The 20,186-nt window shown below is 40.6% G+C and overlaps 2 protein-coding genes and 1 pseudogene across 2 annotated transcripts in view; 1 reads left to right on the top strand and 2 right to left on the bottom strand.

The window, feature by feature from the left end:
• LOC120610957 (olfactory receptor 1J1) overlaps window positions 1-18,897 on the bottom strand; it is a 149,093-nt gene extending 130,196 nt beyond the window's left edge. The window contains exon 1 of the mRNA XM_039873294.1: window positions 18,498-18,897. The gene's annotated coding sequence lies outside the window, so the exon portion shown is untranslated. The remainder of the gene's footprint in view (window positions 1-18,497) is intronic.
• Window positions 1,927-2,593, bottom strand: LOC120610966 (cytochrome c oxidase subunit 7B, mitochondrial-like; annotated as a pseudogene).
• On the top strand, window positions 3,320-4,318 carry LOC120610964 (olfactory receptor 1L6-like). The gene has a single exon (XM_039873301.1). The coding sequence runs from the start codon at window positions 3,389-3,391 to the stop codon at window positions 4,316-4,318; it is 930 nt and encodes a 309-aa protein (XP_039729235.1). The 5' UTR covers window positions 3,320-3,388.
• Window positions 18,898-20,186: the final 1,289 nt, after the last annotated feature.

The following is a 20,186-nucleotide window of genomic DNA, read 5'->3' as shown; positions in this document are numbered from 1 at the left end:
CTCTGCCCTGGACTCCAGTCTCCCATATCTTCAGAGGAGTCCAGGCTTTCCCTGTGCACTTCCCTCTGTCTCCTTAGAAATCACTAGAGAAACAAGTGACTAATTATCTGGAGCTCTAAGAAAAACACTGCTATGGCAGTCTGAGTCTGCTTGGTCTCTACTGAGAGGTCTCTACTGAGAGGTCTCTACTGAGAGGTCTCCACTCCTGTTGCAGACAGGGTTTAATTAGCTCCCTGGGGTTGGTGCCTGGAGAGGCTGCCTCCCTCCTTGGGGTGAAGTCATGTGCAGGAGAGTCAGATACTTCCAAGGTGCCACCCCATCCCTTAACGTCTGATGGAACCTGAAGTGGTCAGGTGGCAGACAGCTGGCAATGGAAGAAAAACTCATGAGTCCACTGCCTCGAACTACATTGAGGGGTCACCTCTCAAGAAGAAGAAGAAAAGTGGCCACTTCAGGACCTGATAATCTTATCTCTAGGCTGAGGCAACAATCATGCACACCTCACACACCCAACATTGTAGGTCTTGAAACCTCTCACTAGAATCTGGAGGTTTTTTTCTTTTCTTGGCCTGATGTGAACATTCTTTCTATGCCCCAAGCTCTCCATCTCTCCTCTAGATATCGGAGTTAGCAAGGCTGAGAGGACAGTGCTTGGATCCTCCAAAGACTACCCTGAAGGTCACCATCCCTTATCTGGGTAAGTAGCTGGTATCCTTAACCACACCCAACCTAGAGTGTTTCTGACCCAGGAGTGTCAGAAACTTAGAAACCCTCATATTTAATGAATTCAGTTGTACAGAGATGGAAAGTTAGTTGCTTAATGACGTGCTGCAAGTTAATGCCATAGTTGGGACTACATGCCAGGTCACTTGATCCTTACCTCCCAGCCTCTCCTATTTCTTTGAATGCCTCAAACTCCTCCACAAGCCTCTGTTTCCCTTCTCCATTCACAAAAACGAGGTAGGACTTCTTATGAATTAGGGAGATTCCAAGTCAAAGGGATCGAGCCTTTCAGAAGAATGGTGTAGCAGCGCAATGCTGATGGGCAAAAGTCCAGCTTCTGTCGTCCCTGCCTGGCTTCCCAGTGTCCCCAAAGCCAGTCCTGCACTAAAGAGCATCCACCTCAATAGCCTTATCCCAGAGCAGCATGGGACACAGGCTGTGGAAAATGTTCAAACAAGAGAAATATAAGGGAGGAGAAAATTTCTATAAGCCCTGGGCTGTCATATCAGTTCTGCTGTTAACTCGTAGTACAATATTCATTGACCAACTTCCTTCTTTAGGCCTTAATTGGCCCTCTGCAAAGTGATCGTGGAGATTAGAATTTAGGCTTTAAAATTTCCTTAGCGCTGGAATCTGTCTTCAAAATTATCCTTTCTCTTAAAATCTATAAAACACATGAAAGCAGAATTTTTCTGGATAGAGGAAGAGTCCTGGGACTCCTTAATCTCCCTGTTCACACTGTACCTCTTTGGTGACACATGCGTCATAAAGGAGTGTCAGCCTGGGCAGAAAGGAAGAAGTTAACTAGAGATATGAGAGGACTTGCAGTTATGTCCTTAAAGGTCATCATGTTGTCACACGTGGCAAAATTTCCGTCTATTTTAAGGCTCAATAGTATTCCATTGTAGCTATACACATTTTCCTTATTCTTGTATCTGTCAATGGACATTCAAATAGTTTCCACGTCTTGGCTATTGTGAATAATGCTGCAATGAACGTAAGAGTGCGAATATGACTTCGAGAGAGTGATTTCACTTCCTTCAGATGAATACCCTCCAGTGGAATTGCTGAATCTTATGGTGATTCTATTTTTAATTTTTTGAGGACCCTCGATACTGTTCTCCATCATAGCTGTACCAATTCACATTCCTCCATGTGCAAGGGTTCCCTTCTCTCCACATCCTTGCCAACACTTCTTGTCTTTTTGTTTGTTGGTTTTGAAGGTTTCAAATATACTTTCTTTCTCTACTCAAGCCATATTTTAATGGCTACGCAGCACTTTCACTTGGCATCAATTATGAGCTGGTTTTGAAACAATTGGGCAAGACACCAGCTGGGATGATTACTGATCTCTCCATTTCTTTGGGGTGACTCTCCCAACAGGGGACAGGTCCCATTCTATTTCAACTTGGGTTGCTGCATATGTCCACGCAGCAACGCAGATAGTGACACCATTAGCTAATACAGCATTGCCACATTTGTCATGGAAATCAAGTGAATCTGCCTTGCCAGTGTTTGCTGAATGCTTTGAACTTGGAGATGACTGAGGGCGTTTTTGGCCAAGGGAGTGAAGCTGAACACTGAACTGTGGCAACTGCCATGTCTTTTGTGGTTTTTTTGATAATAGCCATTATAACAGATGAGAGATGATATCTCATTGTGGTTTTGATTTGCATTTTCCTGGTGATTCATAATGTGGACACCTTTCCATGTACCTTTTAGCTGTTTACATATCTTCTATGGAGAAATGATTGCTTATGTCCTTAGTCCATTTTTTAATTGGGTTATTAGTTTTTTGATACTGATTTATAGGAGGTCCATCATTTGGCTTCTTACTTTAAAACTTCCTAGGCATGGCCCTCAGGACTACCTCACACACACACGCACACTCACAGACACAGAGAGACAGACAGGAAGACACACACACACACGATCATCATGTCCCCTTGCCTCTTGCTCTCCTCGTCTACATTCTTCCCACTGTCTCAGCTCAGAATCAGCCTGTCTCGGAATCAGGGAGGATGCATAGAAATCATGGTAGGAGCTAGGGAGCTGATAGCAAACTAGTCTCTTGTCCCACATCAAGAGACTTCTGAGTAAGTGGGACATACTGTGTGAAGAAATGTCATCTGCCTTCGCCGAGCTCTCTGAAACCACTCTCAGTGACCTGGTGGTGGAAATTCTAATACTTTCTGTTCTGTCCCTCTCCAGCTTAGACCTTCTCTCCTTTCAGTCACCATCTCAACTAACTTTCTCTTTTCTCTCTCCCCACCTCCCTCATCCCTCCTTTTCTCTCTCTCTCACTTCCTTTCACTTTTTAGTAAAAGGCAAAAAGATTTATTAACTCTGAAGAGTCTCTTCCTTACTTTATTTTGCCTTAACCGGCCAACTCAAATACTATGTATTAAATATGAAGACTATTACTTTCTATTACTTATGCTATCTATTATATAATTAGTAACTGCATAACACTTATTCATTGATGAAACAATCTTCAGATATGTTTATTCGTGACAGAGCCAGAATGAAAAGCCAGGCCTGTGTGACATCAAAATCCATACTCCTGTCACCTATATTAGCCACTCATATAAGCTGTAACAACTGGATACTCTAGGCCAGGACACACGCCTAACATTCCTTACAATTTTGTACTTGCAGGACACCAATGCTAAGAGGAAACCAGAGTCACATCACTGAATTTGTTCTTCTGGGACTTACCAGTGACCCTCAACAGCAGGTGTGGCTCTTTCCGATCTTCCTGACCATGTACCTCATCAATGTGGCTGGCAATTCAGTCATCATTGCAGCCATCCGGGGAGATATCCGCCTCCACACCCCCATGTACTTCTTCCTCTCCAACCTGTCCCTGGTGGACATCTGCTTTACAAATGTCATCGTGCCAAGGATGCTGGCAAACATGGTGAGCAAGAGCAAGAAGTTTCCATTTGCCCAGTGTCTGGCACAGATGTGTTTCTTTATGGCCTATGCAATCACTGACAGCTTCCTCCTGGCTGCCATGGCCATTGACCGCTATGTGGCCATCTGTAAGCCACTGCATTACACCACAACCATGAACCCTCGGCGCTGTCTTCTGCTGCTGATAGCATCCTGGGTGGTGTCCCACCTCCACTCTATCATGCACACGATTCTCATGGCCCGCCTCTCCTTCTGTGGGCCCAACGTCATCCACCACTTCTTTTGTGATGTCCAGCCACTGCTAACCCTCTCCTGCTCTGACACCTCTGTCAATGAGCTTTTGGCCTTCACAGAGGGGTCCCTGGTGGTCATGAGTCCTTTCATCTGCATTCTTATTTCTTACGTCTATATCACCTGTGCTGTTCTGAGGGTCCCTTCCGGGAGAGGCAGGTACAAGGTCTTCTCCACCTGTGGATCCCACCTTACGGTTGTCGCATTGTACTATGGGACTGCCATTTCAGTGTACTTTCGCCCTTCATCCACCTTTTCAGTGACCAAGGACCGTATGGTCAGTGTCATTTATACCGTGGTAATCCCCATGCTAAATCCTTTTATCTATAGCCTTAGAAACAAGGACATGAAACGAGCATTGAGAAAGCTGACTAGGAGAAAAGAATAGAATAAGTGATAAATGTTTAGGAGGCGATAGTTTGAAATATAAATATCCCATTCCTCATCAAACTTCTTTCCATCTCTTTATTTTCTTCTATTGGTATACACTTATGGTTTTTCTACTTTATTCGATGAGTTATAATTTATTACTTTTGTCCTGTTATATGTTTCCACCATTCTCTGAGCATGTTCTTGCTTTCTGTCATATCAAGATGTTCCAGATTCATCTTATACTTTCTTTACTCCAGTCCTAGAATCAGCCGTTTCTCCAAAAAACCAAGCCTCCCAACATAGATACCGTCTTCACCCTACTCAGACTCTCCCAGCACATTCCAGGTTTCTTCTTGCTCATTTTTGGGTCTGCCTCACCTAACATTTGCTCCCACAGATGTCCTTCTCACCTCGTGTGGGCCCCAACACCTGGTGCTGTGCTGCCCTGAAGCATGCATACCCTCTTACCATGCGTGATCTCTGATTCCTCATACTGGGTTGCCTCTTCGCAGCTGACACCCGTCTCGTCTTGTTTGGGTTTTGCTCCCTACGTTGGGTTTCCTCCTTGCAATGAAAGCCCCCTTTCTCGCCCCACATGAACTCCAACATCTCATGCTGCGCTGAACTCATCTTTGATACTTTCCTCCCCTATTCAGGCTCGGATAGCGTACAGCTTGCTGTCCTTGGACTCTGTATTAGTCTGGGTTCTCCAGACAAACAAAGTCAAAAGGATATAGATGTATAGATATATAAAATAAGGACTTGGTCATGATTATGGAGGCTGAGAAGTCCCAAGATTGCAGTTCACAACCTGGAAAACCCAGAAAGCTGATGGTACAGTTCCAGCCTGAGTCCAAGTCCAAAGACACAAGACCAATATCCCAGCTTGAAGACAGTCAGGCAGAGAGAGAAAATTCTCCTTTACTCAGCCTTTTTGTTCTATCCGGGCCTTCAAAGGAAACTGATGAACCCAGCTGCTTTGTAACTTCAGACTAAGACATTTGCTGGAAACTGCTCAGAGATTCTCAACAGTTGCAGCATCTTCCAGCCAAGCCTTTGAAAACCATCTGCTTTAGTGCACTTGGCAAAACTCTTCAGCATCAACCTCTCTTACCTCTAGCAGAAACTTCTCTGAACTTTGCTCCTCTCATTCTTTCAACAATTTTCTAAGCCCCAAATTCTATATTAAAGTCATCGTATCGGGGATATAATAATAGCTGTTTTCCTAACTGGCTGATGCACTTTTTAGTACCAAAAACAATCTCAAGGAAACATACATTTAAATATAAGAACCTGGAATTGGCTATCTAACCTACTTAGTAATATGAATAGTAATGACCTCTGTGCTAGTGGGAAACGGGGCACTGAGAACCAGTAGAATCCATTGGTGCCATAGTTACAATCACTTGAGAGATCAAATAGTCTTAGCAATAGGATGTTCTAATGGGAATAAAGAAGATACATGAATAGGAAGCAAAAAGCTTTTCTGATTTCCCTGGGGGGAAAATGCCTTCTTTCTTCTTTTACGGGATAAAGATTTCTAAAATCCAAAGCCAGAATCTCATTCTATAGATGACTAAATTACAATGCAAATTGAATTGATAGCCTTGTCATTGATATTAAAGTCAGGGCCTTGTTTGGGAAAGAGTGGTTTCCTGAGAATTGAAAAGGGACATTTTCCTAGACTACAATGAATCTGAGTACATAGAAGCCCAAATGTCACTGCACCTCCTTTGCCAGTATATGCAGTCCTTTCTCCTCTCTCTGAGGAAGTTATTTGCCTCTTGACCTGAGAAACTATAATAATTTTTCCTGAGGCAGTCATCTCACAGGGGAATGCTGATTCTTCTCAAGACCAACTTCTACCATCCCTCGTTAGCTCCAGACCCATAATTAAACTCAGATCATGGCGGAACCAGCAGCATAATTACATACACAATACCGTACACAACGAAAGAACAAGATGTTACCGATTATTTCAGCAGAAAAATGAGCAATACTTATGGGAATGGGTCCTAAATGTATTAGTCAAGGGAAGAAGGAAAACGATTTCAGGTTGGGCTGAATTTATTCATGTGGATACATAATCCAAAGATTCTGAATTCACTGTGTTAGATTAAGCAGTTGAAAGTGGCTCTGTTTTCTCAGATAGTTAACTGAAGCCTGGAGTACATTAAGTAAAGCTGAGAACTTCCCTGTTATACTGTAGAGAAAGCATGGAGACATAAGAATGCTGGAGTATATTTACATGTGTCACCTCCCCTTGACTATATATTACACCGAAGGGTCTAGAAGACACTTCCTTTACCCACGCTTTGAGAAACACATAGGTGAGGAAACCATCCATCCTTGAAAGTCTCAGTGGTGCACAGTCTCTATAGACAGTGAGTGATGGCATACAGGTTTTCTCTGTATGGCAGTGAGAGATGTCACCACTGAAATGGGCTCCCAGAAGTCAATGGACATAATGGGATCCCAGAACAAGAAAGGTCAGGTGGTAGCATTGGTCTGCCAGAAACAAGGTAGGCAAGGTTACTGCAGCAGTTAAGAGAGATCAGAGATCCAAGTGCATTGACCTGTAGAGTTACTGACAGTAGCTAATTGATTATGATATCCCTAGGACTGAAATAGATAGCCCACAAAAGTCCTAATTTGTATAAGAAAAAAATCTCAAGATTTGGTAAACCAAGAATTAACTTAAATCGTCACAATATATAGTCACATATCTTCACCAATTCCAAGTCTTAAGGCAGTTAACAAACCTACGGTCAAAAAAACCGTATACTATAAATCTTTCTAGTAACCTTCCCCACAGAGACATGCAGCCATATATCAGGTTTACTGTGCACTGGAAAAGGAAATACCCAGATTTCAGGAGATTACTGAATACACTATCTGAACTGATACCAATTCTTGGAAACTGAAACTACTCCTGTGGTTGACCGAGGAGAGCAGGGCTTATAGAGGTCAAGTGATTATTGGATTTTTAGCTCAGGTCCGTCTCACAGTAAACCCAATAGAAAGTAAAAACAGGTTTGTGGTGGGTATTTTTTTAGCAATTTAGTGAGAGAAAAATATTATCTCGTGGTTATGATAAGCTTAGTAATGGTCTCCAAAGATGAATAGTTCTTAATTCCTGGAACCTACACATATGTTAATTTTTTTGGCGAAAGGGACTTACCAAGTGTGATCAAGAATTTTGATATGGGAAGATCATTCTGAATTATTCAGGTGGGCCCAATGGAAACAAAAAAAGCCTTTACACAAAAGGTACGGGAGGCTCAGAATGAGATATAGATGTAATGATGGAGGCAAGAGGTTGGTGTGATATGAGGAAAAGGACCACAAGCCAAGGAATACAGGTGGCCTCTAGGAAGAGAAAAAGAAGAAGGAATAGGTTCTCCCCTGAAGCCGTGACGGAACACCGCCCTGCCGACTCTTCACATTTAGACTCGACTTCCAGAACTGTGTTATTTTAAACCACTAAATTTGTGGCCATTTGTTACATTTGCAGTTGGAACGTAATACATTGGTCAAAAGCATGGACTCTGGTTAAAAGCTCTGAGTTTGAATCCTAGCTCTACCATATACCAGCTCTTTGATCTAAGGAAAGTTCACTTCTCCGAACTTAAGTTTCTTCGTAAGCAATACGGGCAAAATACCCAAACGTCATGATTAATTCAGGCAAGAGTCATTAACCTAAAGCTAAGCTAAAACCATTAAGTAGAATGTTGTTGGGAAAAAATTTGGATAGTCAAACGGTCTCAAATATCGCCCCACTGATTCCTTAGTAATTACAAAGGAGACATTTGTATTTACTGCGAAAGATCTACCAGTTACCATATTAACCAAGCAATCAAACTCATATGACCAACAGTGGCACATGACACTATGTTCCTACTGATGTGATGGAACAAAACGTACACACTATCTCCTACGTGGTGTTCCGGTCAGAAAAGCTTGACTTAAATCGCATCAGGTGCGTTTTAACCGGACGAATCGAGACAAATCGAGACTATGAAACGTTCTACAAGGCAACCAGCCTGGACTCTTTAAAAGAGTGAATGTCAGAAAAAAAGTAGGGAAACATTAATGACCAAATGCAATGCATTCACCTAGATTGGAGTCTAGACTGGAAAAACTGGACCACATATTGGATGACATGTAGAATTTGGGTTCATATTCTTAGATACAGTTAAGTTTACAGGGAGCTGTGGGAGATGCCTGCTGAAGTATTTAAAGAAGTGGCAAATGGTCTTCAATTTACTTTCAAATGGTTCACCAAAAAAATAAATTGCAGAAATTTAGAGATAGATAAAATAAATATGACAGAAGGTTAACAATCAGTGGATCTGTATGAAGGACATGTAAGTGTTCACTGGAGCGTTCTTTCCATTTTTATGTAAATTTGAAATTCTCAACATAAAATTTCAGAAGCAAAAACATAAGTTAAATCATGTTCCTCCGCTGCTCAAAACACTGCGATGACCAAATGTCTTCTCATTGTGCCCAGACAAAGAGTCCAGAGAAAGTTCTTGTATCAGCCCACCAGACCCTACATGGTCTGGCCCCCCCATAGCATATTTCTCTGTCTGCTCATCCCACTGTTCTCCTCCTTGCCCCCTCCCCGCCAGAAACACTGCTCTCTGGTGTTCCTTAAACAATCATGAAGTGCTCCTGACTCGGCGCCTTTGAAGTTACCAGTTTCACTATCTGAAAGGCTTCTCCCTCAGATACACATATTTATACTTGTACTCTCTCCCCATATTCAGACTTTATTCCAATGACACTCGAAATCTGTGGCCTTTTCCTCCTGAGAAAAGAGCTATCCCATATTTCCCAGCCTTTCTTAGAGTTAGGTGTGGCCACTGAACTGAGTTCTAGCTAAAGGAACAGAAGACATGAATGGAAAGAATGCTTATCGCTTTTCCACCTGGCCCACACAAGTCTCCTACCTGCAACCCTCTCTCTTAACCCAACCACTGGCTGAACAGAGAGGTCTCTGAGGAAATAGAGGAAGATGGATCCACAGAAAGGAGGGATCCTGGCATCCTGAAGGACCACATGGATATTACATTCCCATGGGACTTTGTGTTAGCAAGAAATAAACTTTTGTTGTGTACGTCAAAAGTAAATACATATAATAATAGTACATACCGTAGCGGGCAATTGCAAAAACCAAATGCAATGAGGAATATAAAGCAATCAGCATAGAAACTTAGAACACACTCGATGCATGTTATTAATAGTAGGAAAAGGAATGCAATGAAACTGTGAGAAAAAAAATGGGCCTGAAGAGCATTAAATGAGCCTTGATTGCTGAAGTCACAATTGTACGAATTCTGCAAAGTAATCAAAAGGTACAAAGTTTCAGTTATGCCAGATGAATAAATTCCGGAGATCTAATTGTGCACGGTGACTATAGTTTACGACACTGTATTGTATACTTGAAATTTACTAAGAGGGTAGATCTTAAGTGTTCTCACCATAAAAAATAATGGTAATTATGTGAAGTGATGGATGAAGTGATGGATGAGGTGATGTTAATTAGATGGTTGTCGTGATCGACAAGAAAGAGAGTACAAGAACAATCTCAGACTCTTGAACAAGTCCCAGTGCTACCTAAAGATGGATAGGGTGGTCACAGAGGTATACCAGTAAATAATGGATGATATGGGAGAAGATCAAATTTCGTTTTAAGAGTGGGACCAGTGATATTTAAAAATGTTTTACTACTCTAGAGTACTACAAAGGCTCAATATGCCAAGATTCACAAAAGGAAAAAAAAAAAGAGCCATAATATATAGGCTGTTCACAGTCTCCCTGTTACTAGACCTTCCTAAGAATACCTCTTGCCTGAATTGTTACCTCCAGATACTTTATCTGCAAATACTGAGGGCGCCCATCATTGCACCCAGCTGTGTCCATCCCAGGCACAGACTCTGCTCAACTATGTATCGCCTACGTCTAGACCCATCTCTCTACTATCTCCAGTTTCCCACAAAAGTCTCTCTATATTTTGGATTCACATTTGGCTGAAAGGAATGAAAAACCTTACAATGATGACTTAATCCATTGGGCAGGCAGAGGCAGTGCATATCCTACCCCCACGAGAGATCAGAGGTGATGGTTTCCAGCATTAGATTCGTGCCTCGGTGATGTCAGGGATGATATATATCTCAGTCTCTGACTCTTTTCACATGATGGCTTGAGCTTCAACCAAAATAGTTAAAGGCAGTAAAAAAGGGGAAGACAAGGAAGGAATGATTGATGTTCACGTCTTCTCATTGACTGAGACTACATCGCATAGCCTCTCCCAGTGGCTGAAACTCTAATACATAACTTTTACAGACTGTATACTAAAGGCAGCAATGAGAAGGGGGATTGGATTGAGTAACGGATAAACTAGCCTACGGTATCTACCTCATCCCACTCTGATTGGCCCTGGCTTCGGACAGTTGCTAATCTATCAGAAGAGAGGAAACGAGAGCACAGAAAAAGGCAAACCATATAGAAAGGGAGTCTCCATGTGACTGTGGAAAAGCCAATCTTATACGAATCAAAGGAAGTGTTAAATGGATCAAAATTATAGCTGAGTGAGCAAATATGGTACGTTTTCAAACAACAGGAAGCCAAGACTTGGAAGGTGAAGTTTTTCACACAAGCAAAGATGGGAAGACTGTGTAGATAAGACATTCCAAGGAAATGGCATAAGCAAACCTGCACAGCAATAAGGAACTAAGGATGGCAAGAAGCCAAGAAAGGCTCCAGCCTCAGAAAGTTTTGATAGGTGTTGAAAAACAGGTCAGGACTCGCTCATGGAAAGCTATGAATGGCAAGCTAAGGAGTTTGAGTTTTCAATAAATATAGCAAGCCTAACATTCCAGCCTTATCTCAAGTTACTCCAACATGTTCACCCTAAGCTTGGATCACATATGGCGATTTACAGATCCCCAGATATAGAATGCCAACCTGCAAGACGTCTCTCCGCCTTGAGTATTCCTCCCCCGTGACTCTCTGGCCATCTTTTATTTACACATTCAAGAATCAGCTCAAATGTTATCTCTACTATAATGCTATTTTCAACCCACCCCTACACCCCTAGCCCTACCCAAGTATGAGTTCAATGCTCATTTTTCTATTCTCCCAAAAGTCCTCAGACATTTTTATTTTATAAGACTGCTCGCTCCATGTTGTAATCACATGTTTACATGTCTCTCTCCCTACTAGACTGCAAGAATAAGGACTCAGCTGGTGTGATAGATTTCTTTATTTCCAGCACCTAACATAGTATTGAATGAATGAAAAAACTAAAGATTTTAATGAAAGGAGCAACATAAAGACAAAAAACTCAGTATTTTTAGCTTTCTCATTCTAAGAAGCTGATTGATACAATCGCTGCATTCTATCAGATATGGTAGGAGTATCATTATGCTTCTCTGTTTGCTATTTCTGGGCATAATGTATTTCTTTATCATAAGTCTTAAAACACTTTGTAAATATAATTCTTCTTTTGGTAGCCCAGCAACAAAACCTTATTCCAGTTTGGAATTACTTTTCAAATCTTCACAAAAACTAAAAAAAATAAAAAAAAAGTGCCAGATATATTGTTTATTAATTTAACAAATGATTTGGAAAGTCCGCTATGGGCCAGATTCTCTGCTGGATGTTGGGGGAATGCATCAGTAAACTAAAGAGTAGACACGGATCCACCCTCATCAAGCCATTTGACCAGTGGAGAAATGGCTTGGTCAGCATCACCAGAACAAGGAAAAGGGGTAGCACACTTATGGATGGCACCTTGTGGGAGAAAATCAGAGGGATCCATCAAAGACATTCCTAGGTGTAGTCATACAAAATAGAATAAGTATGGAATTTAGCAGCAAATCAACCTTGAATTTGAACTTAGCTGCAACACTTTAGCAGCAAATCAACCTTGAATTAGAACTCAGCGGCAACACTTCCTAGCTATGTGAGTTTGGACAAGTTATTTAATAAGGCTGAATCTTAATTCCCTCATCTATAAAAACAAGGACACTGCACTTGAAGAACTGCATATAAAACGTCACATAAGCATTCAATAAATGATCATTATGTGGACATAGTCTCATTCTTGAGCTTATTTAATTCTCTAGGCAACCCTCTCTGGCATACAAGTACTAAAAATCCCATGTTATAGATGAGAAACCTACAATCCAGAGAGGCTAAGGGTTTGTCCACGATCGCAGCTACTCATTGGCTGACTAGAACCCAGGAACCTTCACTCTCGGGATCTTTTCAATGGCACTACACATCATCCGCCTACATCCCAGGAACAGTCCCAAGCCCAAACCTTCTCTATTTATCTACCTCAATCTCCTTCAAAATCACAATAAGAATCCACCAATTATCTGAGATTCCAAGAAACCTGTCACCCTGGAAACCTGAGTTTCCTTGGTCTCTAGCCTTCTCTCAAGTCTTCCGTCTTAATGAGCTCCCCGGGGGTGGTGAAGAAAAGACTACCCATGTCCTTGGGTTGACGTTATGTATAGGGCAATCTCCTCTTCCCAGGGCCTCACTCTTCCTCATCGTTTCAGTAACTCTACAGGGGCCAGTGATGGTAGCTGGCAATGGGAGGAAGCCTGGTGTCCTAGATGCCTGGGCTCACTTCTTTAAGGAAGAGAAAGAAGTGTCTGAGATGACAATCACACATTCAACTCTCAGGGTGTAGCGAATGCTGTCAGCTCCCACACCAAGCCTAGGTCTTTTCCTTCCTCCCTTGACATGAGAGCTCTGCCTGTCTCCCCAGCCCTCACTGCTCCCCTAATCGACAAGGCCAATGAAGCTGAGGAGATGTCTGCATCTTGGAACGGTCACCCCGGAGGTCACCATCCCTTTGCTGAGTAAGTAGCTGTTTTCTTCAACCCATCACTATACCCAAGTCCTACAAATCCTGGAGTACTAGAAACCGAAACCAATTTGCAAGACATCCTCGATTTACAAGGATGAAATCTGAGGCTGAAATCTGTAGCTGACACTACAAATCAGGTCATCCGCCTAAACTTCCAATGCCAGAGTCTCCACACTCCTCTGCTTTTCCGTCTCCATTTACAGAACAGGGGAAGTAGTGGTTATTGATGTGTGAGCTCTACACTAAGGGACAGATGTGGCTGCTTTGACAGCTGGCGTTGACAGCTGACTCTGACAGGGAGAAGCCAGCTTCTGCTTACCCAGCTTGGCTCCCAGTCATCCCCAAAACCAAGCCTGCTGAGGAAAGCTCCAAATCCTATGGCCTCATCCTGCCCTCTGAACATCTTCAGGGCACCGTGGGCCGGGAACTGACACATGAGAGTGATAAGGGCAGAGAAAACTCTTGATACAGCCTGGGCTGTCTTATCACGTCCACAGATAACTTTGTAGTATTGACTCAATCACTCCCTTCTGAGCCTCAGGCTTTCCCTACATAAAGTGAGTGTGTTGTTTTCAACTACATCTTCCTGATGTGTCTTACACAGTAATCCAATATGCAAAACATAGAGATAGCGGAATTGCTCTGAGTAAAGACGAAGAGACCTGTAGTCCCTCTCATTTGGCATTTCTCTCGGCTTCCGGATCCTTTCTGAAGTGGCTCCTGGGTCCCCCAGGGAGGCACAGTTTGGAAACTTAAGAAACAGATCAATTCTAAGATCACTTCCACCTCCAACAGCCTAGAATTTTACAAACGTCATTCTGTCTCTCAGGAGTTTACATTCTAAAAGGATATACCTGACCGTCCCACAGGGGGTTAGCCATGCCGGCCAGTACCTTAAAAAGGTGGGATGGCTTAATATCAAGTCCTGCTGAGTAAGGATTGGCAGGAACTGAGGGAATTTCACCCAGAGAAGAAGACTGGGGACATGGTCGCTGTGTTCAAACATCAAAATGGCTATCATGGTATCTGACTCTTCTGTGTCCCCAGTGCCTATGTCGTTTCCTGGTACACAGTGAAAATTTCTGGAGTGAGTTATAAAGCAATTGATTGACCCATGAAAGAAAAGCATAGCTAACATCCCAAGCAGAGAGAAAGGTCGTCTAACAGGATGCTGGCACTGCCAGACTTAGCAGAATGTTTGCCTCTTGTGTTTAAAGCCAAGATATATAGACTTGTTCAATTCTGATTACAAAATTTTAAGGGGCACAATTGAAGAGACAGTGAAGTCTACTGAGAATGTTTCAGATGAATGACCTGACATTTGTGTTCCTGGTGGGTTCAGTGCTCTGAGGAATAGAAGGGAAGAGAAATTCCCTGAATTCTACTTAAGATTTGAGATTTCTTTTCTTATTCATAGACCTCACATGCAAAGCGTCAAATTAACCACACATCTCAGTTCACGACATATTGCCAACACTAGACCTTTTTTCTTTTCTTTGTGCATTTGCTTCCTCACTCAGTCATGAACTTTTATATCCTACTGCCCTCCTCCATTCTAAGATGCTTAATATTTAACTTTGTGTGGTTATATTTGTTTTTTTTTGTTGTATATTAAAATTATTTTTAAGGTGTGCCATGTGAAGTTTTGATATGTGTATACATCATGAGATGATTATCATTTTGTTCTATTTTTAATTAATATAAATCATGTTATAGATCTCATTCATTTTCTTTTTCGCTCAGATTATGTTTTTTTAAAAAATCTATCGATCTTGCTATGAGTGATTCTGGTCAGTTGTTTCTAAACGGCTGCATTGTACCCCATGGTGTGCTTCTGTCACATTTACCAGCCCTGTGAGAGATACCCAGATTGCCACAAACTCGCCATCGACACAAAGGACAGAGAGGAAACACTCTCATCCATAGCTTTTATTTGCCTGTAGGAGAATCTCTCTAGGACATCCATCTAGCATCAGGATTGTTGGGTCATGGAGTATTCATTAACTGAAGTAAATCATGCCAATTTGTGCTTTAGAGTATTGTCCCAATTTACATTCCCACCAGCAGTGCCCAAGGACCCCTATATTGCCACATCCCTGCCAACTTTGCCCTTATTTCCTTTCTAATGTCTGCCAAGCTAACAAATGTAATGTGAAATCTCATTGTCTACTTTTTCATTTCTCTGACAACCACTGGATTTGAGCATCTCTTCATATGCTTGGTAGCCTTTTGGCTTTCTTGCACACTTTTCTGTTAGGATTTTTCTATTTCATGCTCAGGTGAAAAGGATCATTGCATTTTCTTGATATTAGTACTTCACCTGTTAAACCTTGCAGGTATCATCTCTCAGTCTTTCATGTATTAGCTTTATTCCTAGTTATGATGTAATCTTTTCTTACTTTTTTTTTAATGTTGGGTATCTTATTTAAGAAATTCTTTCCTTTCTAGCTCATAGATATTCTTCTACAGATTTTCCTATTAACCATATAGATTCACGTGTCACCATATATAAGTCCATAATCCATCTGATTACACCTTTACATATGATATTAGATAGCAATTCTCTTTGATTATCCTCAATTTAATAAGCCAGGTTTCCCAACACTTCCAAACATGCCATCCTTCCCCCACTCAGTGGTTTTTAATACCACAATTTTCCTGTATTAAGTTCTTATGCAAAGGTACATCTCTCTCTGAGCTATCTACTCTTTTCCAACGGTCTTTTTAAAATTGAACTTATTAGGGCAACATTGGTTAATAACATATAAGTTTCGGGTATACAATTCTATAATACATCATATGTGTATATTGCATTGTGTGCTCATCACCCAAAGTCTAGGCACCTTCTTGTCACCACATATTTGATCCGTTTTATCTTCTTCATCTTTCCTCTACTCCACTTTCCCTCTGGTAACCACCATACTATTGCCTGTGTCTATGAGTGTGTTTGATTGTTTTGTTTGTTCATTTGTTTATCTGTTCTTGCATCAAAACCACGCTTTTTACTACTATGGAGTTTTATTCCTCTTCATCTCTAATAAGACAAGTCCCCTCTTTTTACTCTTTATCTTAAAGTTTGACTTAGCTATTTATTGTTACATGGAAATTTGAGAATAAATTTATCAAGGACTTCAAAAAATTCAATAGACATTTTGATTGAAATTAAATTAAATTTCTAGATTAATGTGGGAAATAACATCTTTGTAATATTACTCATTCCATCCAAGACGGAATTTTCATTTATTTTAATCATCTATTATGTCCTTTGCTAGACTTTAAAATGCTTCCACATAGTTTTGTATGTTCTTAGAAAAAATAATTCTTAGAGTTTTAGAGTTTTTCTGTAACTATGAATAGCATCTTATTTATTATTATATACAGTCATCCACCACACAACAATGTTTCAGTGATGAACCACATATACAATAGTGATCCCTTTAAACTGCAATGGACATTTACTGTATCTTTTCCGTTTAGACACATAAATACTTACCACTGTGTTACAAATGTCTACACCATTCAGTAGAGTAACATGTTGTACAGGTTTGCAGCCTATGAACAACAGGCTATCCCATATTGCCTAGAAGCGTAGTATGCGGTGTCATGTAGGTTTGTATAAGTACACTCTATGATACTCACACAATGACAAAATTACCTAACAACACATTTCCCAGAACATATCCCTGTCGTTAAGTAGCACATGACTATATTCCGGTTGGTTATTTCTAATGTAGAGAAATGTTAGTGATTTTTTAATTTGGTCATGTATCCAGCTACCTTGCTGAATTCATTTATTGGTTCTAAGAGCTTGTCAATTGATTCTGTTCTTTTTTCCATGGAAATGATGGTATCTTTATTAATGACAGTTTTATATTTTTTCCTTCCATTTCCTTTGCTCTTTTCTTATAGTGTTAGTCAGGGTTTCCAATACTATATTAATCTTGTTTCTTAAAGGAATGCATTTAAGCTTTACCGATTTAGTATGATATATATCATAAGGTTTGGGTATACATAGCTTTTACCAAATTAAGAATATTTCCTTCTATTTAGCTAACAGAGTTCATGATAGGCAGATATTGAGCTTTGCAAAATGATTATTCTGCTTCAATTAAAATTATCACATAACTTTTCTCCTTTTATTAATGGGCAAAAGTTTATTGATGGACTTTTCTAATGTCGAATGATTCTTGCATTAAAAATCCTGCTTCTCCATGACGTATTATTTTTAGTGCTATGATGGATTCATTTAATTATTGTTTCATTTAGAATTTTGTGTCTATGTAATTGTCTTTTATTTTCTTGTGTTTTCTGGTTTTGGAGTCAGTATTAAATTAATATTGTAAAGTGAGCTGAGAAGGCCACCTATTCCACTCTGCTTTCTGATTTCTAGAGCAAGTTGCATTAAATAGAATTAGCTATTTTGAAAGTTTGGTAGGATTCACCTATGGGCCTGAGGTTTTTGGAGAGAGAAGGGTTTTGACTACCATTTCTAATTTTTTTTACAACTGATTAGTCTTCAAGTTATTCCTGTACAATTTATGTTTCTAGGAATTTGTCCTTTTATCTAAATTTTCCAATTTAGTTCAAGAGACTTTTATTATTTTATCTTCATATGCCTGAAATAATTTCTCCTTTCTCAACTACCTTTGTACCTATTCTTTATTTTCTTGATTAGTCTTACCAAAGGTCTATTTCATTAATTTTTTATTAAATTTATTGGGATGACATTGGTTAATAAAATTATATAGGTCTCAAGTGTACAATTCGATAATACATTTATCTGTATATTGCAGTGTGTGTTAACAGCTCAAAGTCAAATCTCCTTTATCCCCATATATTTGACCCCCTTTACCCTTATCTTCCTTGTAACCACTAAATCCCTTTCCTTCTTGTAACCACTAAACTGTTGTCTGTGTCTTTGAGTTTTTGTTTCTCTTATTCATTTGTTGCTTTTGGTTTTATATGCCACATATGAGAGAAGCCATATGGTTCTTAACCCTTTCCATCTGACTTATTTTGCTTAGCATGATTATCTCAAGATTCATCCATGTTGTTACAATGACTTTTCATAGGACCTGTGTATTAGATTCCTATGGCCATTGTAGCAAATTGCCACAACTCGGTGCCTTAAAAACAACAGAAATGTATTCTCTCACAGTTCCGACAGCCAGAAGTCCAAAATCTTAAAATAAAAAGATTATCCTGGATTATCTGAGTGGGCCCAATGTTGTCACAGGAACCTTAAATATGCAACAGAGAAGGAAAAGAAGAAAACCAGAAAGATGGCAGCATGAGAAAGACTCACCCATCATTGCTGGCATTGAAGAAGGGGTAAGGGAGCCACTAGTCAAGGAATGCAGGCAGTCTCTAGGAGCTGGAAAAGGAAAGGAATTGGATTCTCCCGTGGAGCCTCCAAAAAGGAACACAGTCTTGGCAACACCTTGATCTTTCTGACCTACAGAACTGTAAGATAATAAATTTGTGTTATTTCAAGCCCCTAAGTTTATGGTACATTATCACAACAGCCATAGAAAATAATACACACTCCCATACGAATTATCCTAAAGAGCAGAAAATCCTCGAGAACTTTTGTGCTTTTCCCTCTCTTCCCAGGAAAGTCCAGTTTGTCTGAGGTCTGCACCCCGTTGTTCTTTTGTCCCTTCCAGCTCAGCACTTATGCCCCTTCCAGTGACCTCTGAGGTCTCTCCCCCTAAACAAGCGAGCCCTCCTACACCCCGCCTGGGCTTCTCTAGATTGCACCCACTATTTTTCAGCTTACACAATTAGGTCCTGAATACTAATAAGAAATATTAGTAGTGTAAGTAACATTTGCACAGAACTTTGTAGGTCTCAAATTCTTTTCAAATACATTGTTTAAACTTAACAATCAAGTTTTAGAGATGACATTTTATTTCCCCTTTTTCAGATGAGAAGGAAAAAAAAAAGGGAAACATAGACGTATTCCCAAGAGAAAATACCTAGGAAGTATCTGAACCAGAAGTGATTCTTAAATCATGAACTCTCCCTATTGACTCTCCTGATCCTAGGAGATCAGTCTCCTGGTTGCTAATAGAAAACCCACAGCCTTGCAAGAAGCGATCAGTAGTGATGAATCTAGACAGTCTGTCAAATAGTATTTATTACGTGGCTACTATGAACCAGGTACTATGTAATTCAATGGGAACAATGAGGAGCAAAGCAGACTTAGACCGCGGCTTGGTAGCACTTTCATCATGGACCTCTCCAGATGCTGTCCATGCCTTAGTGGCCCCCTTTCCTCACAGAGGATCCAATTTGGACCAAGCATCAAAGATCTCAGCATCTCAGTGAGAAAGGAAATGCTTCAGGAAACAACGCTACTGTCTGCAAGTACCTTTTAAGGTGTTAAAAAAGAAACAAAAAGTCTGAGTTGTCCTAAGAAGGGCAGTGACTTTCATGTGAGATCACTATGCATTAAAAACAAACCATGAGTACTTAGGTTTGCTTTTGACTCATTGTCAAAAGTACCAGAAAGATAATGAGGACACAAGAAATATAAGATGTGGACTTGCTCTAATTTGAAATCTGCATTCCTAAGTCTACCCTCCCTGACCTAGGATTATCTGACCACTATTTGCAAGCTTTCTTTTCTGCTCTATTTTCTCTGAAGCCAATCCTGTGTCTAGGCACGGTAGACATAAGAAGTGCATATTCTGTTACCCAATAGTCTCATTATCAACCCGGTTGGCTGCTGGGTGGTTCTAACTCTATGTCTCACTGGTTCCTTATCTAGCTCCATTCCAACTGAGTCCCCTACCTTGGTAGATAGATGATTAGTGCCTAAATTCCTGCCCTACTGGAGCCTTTGCTTATTTCCTTTGGCCCTAGCCTTTAGGAGAGATAAAGGACCCATTACTGAACCTCTGCACCTTCCTATTCATACCTCTCAGAGTTTTTTTGTTTTTTGTTTTATGGGTTTTTATTTGTTTGTTTGTTTGTTTGTTGCCAGAATGCT

Source organism: Pteropus medius, unplaced genomic scaffold (assembly GCF_902729225.1).
Source record: "Pteropus medius unplaced genomic scaffold, Ma_sr-lr_union100, whole genome shotgun sequence".
Lineage (NCBI taxonomy): Eukaryota > Metazoa > Chordata > Mammalia > Chiroptera > Pteropodidae > Pteropus > Pteropus medius.
This window is presented reverse-complemented; position numbering and strand designations above follow the sequence as displayed.

Bases quoted from the DNA above. Each gene is read 5' to 3' on its own strand.
- LOC120610964 (XM_039873301.1), top strand. From the start codon at position 3,389: ATGCTAAGAGGAAACCAGAGTCACATCACTGAATTTGTTCTTCTGGGA.